This window comes from Atta cephalotes, assembly GCF_000143395.1.
Source record: "Atta cephalotes unplaced genomic scaffold scaffold00021, whole genome shotgun sequence".
Classification (NCBI taxonomy): Eukaryota; Metazoa; Arthropoda; class Insecta; order Hymenoptera; family Formicidae; genus Atta; species Atta cephalotes.
This window is the reverse complement of record NW_012130085.1, coordinates 4,094,951-4,098,698: the sequence shown is the minus strand read 5'-3', so window position 1 is coordinate 4,098,698 and position 3,748 is coordinate 4,094,951. Positions and strand designations below refer to the sequence as shown.

Sequence of the window (3,748 nt, the reverse complement as noted above, 5' to 3'; positions counted from 1 at the left end):
ATATATATATATATATATATATATATATATATATACACATATATATATATATACACACACACACACACACATATATTGTATATCTATACTTACATCCGCTTCACATACTCGCATTTAATCGTTCCGACATATGTACACATAAATGCGTACATTTCACATATCTCCTCTCTTTATTTTTTTTCCTCTTTTCAACATCGAGTTAGTATTTTTTTATTTTATCGATTTTTCGTATGATGTACAGAGGTACGAGTTCGGCCATTCAGAAAGTCGATCAAGATGATCTCAAGTAATCAAAAATAGTATGTTCCATCGCGAATCGGAAATTAATCCGATCGGTCATTCGACAACGTCTTGGAAGACTTTACGAAGATAGGCACTCGTTTGATTTACTATCTATTAGTTATTTCACCTCCCGAAAGAAGAACTCCAAAAATAATAAAATAAAATTAACTCCGTTGTAATGACCGATATAATTCTGAGAGTATTGATACATTTAATAAATTTACTGTCCAGAGAAGTTTCCAAACACAATTATACAAAAACAATAAAATGTAATGTAGAAATATGTTTATTTGTAGGATTTGGGTCACAGAAATTTTAACTTAATAAAATATTTAAACAGAAATAATTTAAACAAAAATGTATCCCCGATATATATTTATCATCGCATGATAAAAAATATTACGTTATACAATGCGAACAAAATATATCAAAATATGCATTCTTAATTTTCTATTTTTCACAGTGTAAAATATATTATTTAAGTACATATTGAATCCATGATAGAGATCACAAGTTTTAAAATTACCTATTTTTATAAATCTTCACGTAGATCTATGCCGTCGTATTTTTATTTATATAAATATAATTTCTCAATATTTTTCATATTTAAATATAAAAAAAATAAATATTTATAATTTTGTATCCGTCGATTGTGGTTCTTTTGAAATTTTACACAGTTCTATAGGTCCAAAAAAATAAAATCTTTAACCAAATTATTCCATTAAAATTGAATCTTTAACCAATAGATTTAACGAAATATAAGTTTCAGTAAATAAATACATTCAAGTTCAGGCATCGTTACTATATATTTATTAATTCTTTAATTATCTTACGTAGATCTATTCTTGCAACGATGTATATACATGTGATTCAGCTAAACTTTCTTTCTTCGACCATCTTTCCTCGTAATTGTAACTATTCAATGGTTTCACTCTATCGTTACTATGTATATATATATATATATATAGAATTTTCAAAAATATTTCTCTGTTTTTCTATCTAAATATTACTCGTTCAATAATCGAAGACCATACAAAGCTGAATTCTCAATTCTTCTATTTTCAGTTTTATCATACGCAATTAATTAACATATCTTCCTGCTGCGTCTAAGTTCTATGTAATCCGTCATTACAGTCGAAGCTTATAGTTTCGCTGAACAACAGTTCTTCAGGTCTCTACAGTTTAGGCTTTAGCTTATCCTGATCGACGAACGCTCAAAAATATTTTTATTCTCAAGCATTCAGCACTTTACATGCTACATGCTATACAGGCTACACCAACCCCCTTCTCACTCTTTCTTTTTTATATCCTTCAATCCAGTCTCGATTAAAACTCTCGGTCTATGTTCTATCTCTAAAAATTTTTCCGGGTACTTAATTATTGACAGGCGGAGTCTCCATGGTTCCTGATATATATAAAATCGTCTTCTTTGATTGAACACGTCATTTGCGAGTCACTGTTTGATAGGCTTTTTGAAGACGACTTCTGGTTTGCGTACCGGGCGAGATATACGTCGTTCTATCCTGAGAGCCCGGTTCGGGTCCGGAGACGACGACGTCGGAGTCACGCCGACTGCTGCTGTCTCAGACCCTAATGGAGGAGTCTCCGCCATTGTTTGTCAGTTCCCAGTGCTACTAGGTCGCCGACCCGGCGTTTGCTGTTGTTGCTGCTGCTGCTGCTGCTGCTGCTGCTGCTGCTGCTGCTGCTGCTGCTGCTGTTGTTGCTGTTGCGTTACCGCTGCAGCCGCGGCTGCACTTAACGCCGGTAGCGGCGTTTGGTGACAGTGGGCACAGTGCAAGCATACCGTGCAGGCACCGAGTTTTCTAGCCAACATCACACGCAGCTTCAAGGCTGGACCGAGTTTCATACCCATCGTGCCTGTCAGGTGGCTTTCTGAAAGTAGCGGTAGTGCTGCGCCGTCTATACGGTGTTCTCGGAAATTCTGCAAACAGAAATGTAGCAGCATGTTATTAGCGGTATACCTTAAGACAAAGAATTTTCATTGGTCTTCAAAATTATTCTAAGAGGGCAGAGTTGAAAATTAAAAAAATTTGTTTCCTGATGATTTGTGTTATAAATAGCGATATAGTCTTACATACATTAAAGTTTAACTATGTAAATGTTAATTTTTTTGTCAATGATGTGCTTGAATCTACATTCCTGAATGTGCAAAAAGTCAGCGGTGATGCTAGATATTATTGGAATTTAAAACTTTGTGCGAATATATAGAAGAGTAACGTTCGTTCGTTAAAGTGTAATTTACACGGGGCGACTTTTATTCGCTAGAAGTCGCGTCTAGTCACGTCAATAATTCGCCAGTGAATTTTTTCGATTCTGCTGCTATTCGCTTGAAGCAAGCTTCTTAATTCATCTTCATAAGCGAATTCGCTTATGAAGCTTCTTTTACACGCTTGATTTTTATTCGCTAGTGATTAAAATTTTGAAGTAATCAAGCAAATAGTCACAAAGCACAACAGCAGTTCAAAATATGTCATTCGATGACATGATTATTCTCTGATGCTTATGGTCTGAGTGACCGAGGCAAAATTTCGGAAAAATTTGTCTCTTCACGCTGATGACTTAAAAATTCGTTCTGGAGGAGCAGCAAGAAACTAGCGATAAGTCAGCGACAAGCGTCGAAAGCGGTATTCGCCGCGACTAATATAATATGCGCTATAAGAACAAACCCACGTCTAGAAGAAGTTTTTAGTAGCAAATTCACTATGACGTCACTAGATGTTCTTCTAGCGAATAAAAATCGCCCTTAAATGTAAATCACGCTTAATGCTACTCTTTTGTATATTCCCCAATGCGTACCTTCACGTGCGGAACGGGACACGTACGCATGTACCGTCCGCGTCGCGCCAACCTCCGACCGGCTCGAATCGCGGCCGAAGATCGTCCTCGCGCGGCAGCTGCGATCTCCTCGCTGTCCCGTAAATTCATCTCACGCGAGACACGATCAACGAAAAGGCAAGCCGCTATTTCCGTCGATGTATAAAAAATCAGGATTGTTTCGCCTATTGAGAGGAAATCTTGGTAAAAGAGGAAGAAAGAACGAAGGAAGACGCGAAGCCCGAAGACGGACGTAAAACGGAAAAGGACAAAGAAAGAAAAAAGAAAAGGAAAAAAGCAGGAGCGCGGATGCGTTTCATTCACCACGCTGGGGGCCACGCCTCGCGTAATTGCAGCTGCAACGACCGCGGGATGCAACACGCGTGTATGTAAGCGCGATCGCAGACGTCCCTTGCGCGCACCACACGTTCGTGGAATACGGTAATTGCTCGGCCCGCTTATGAATGAAATATTCAGCGCCGTAATGCGAGTCACACACGCAACGGCAGACCGGTCTCCTTCTTCGCGCATGCCGGGTTCCCTCGCCGAAGGAGGGGATCGGGATCGACGTGGAGATCGAGGCCGTGCATTCATGCCGTTGGGCATTCAGGTCTCTTCTCTCTCTCTCTCT

General features: G+C 38.5%; 1 protein-coding gene across 1 annotated transcript in view; it reads right to left on the bottom strand.

The window, feature by feature from the left end:
• Nucleotides 1–1,900: 1,900 nt before the first annotated feature.
• Nucleotides 1,901–3,748, bottom strand: part of LOC105619407 (probable serine/threonine-protein kinase DDB_G0267686) — a 104,412-nt gene continuing 102,564 nt past the window's right edge. Inside the window, exon 6 of the mRNA XM_012200927.1 lies at nucleotides 1,901–2,224. Coding sequence (XP_012056317.1) covers nucleotides 1,901–2,224 — 324 coding nt within the window. The remainder of the gene's footprint in view (nucleotides 2,225–3,748) is intronic.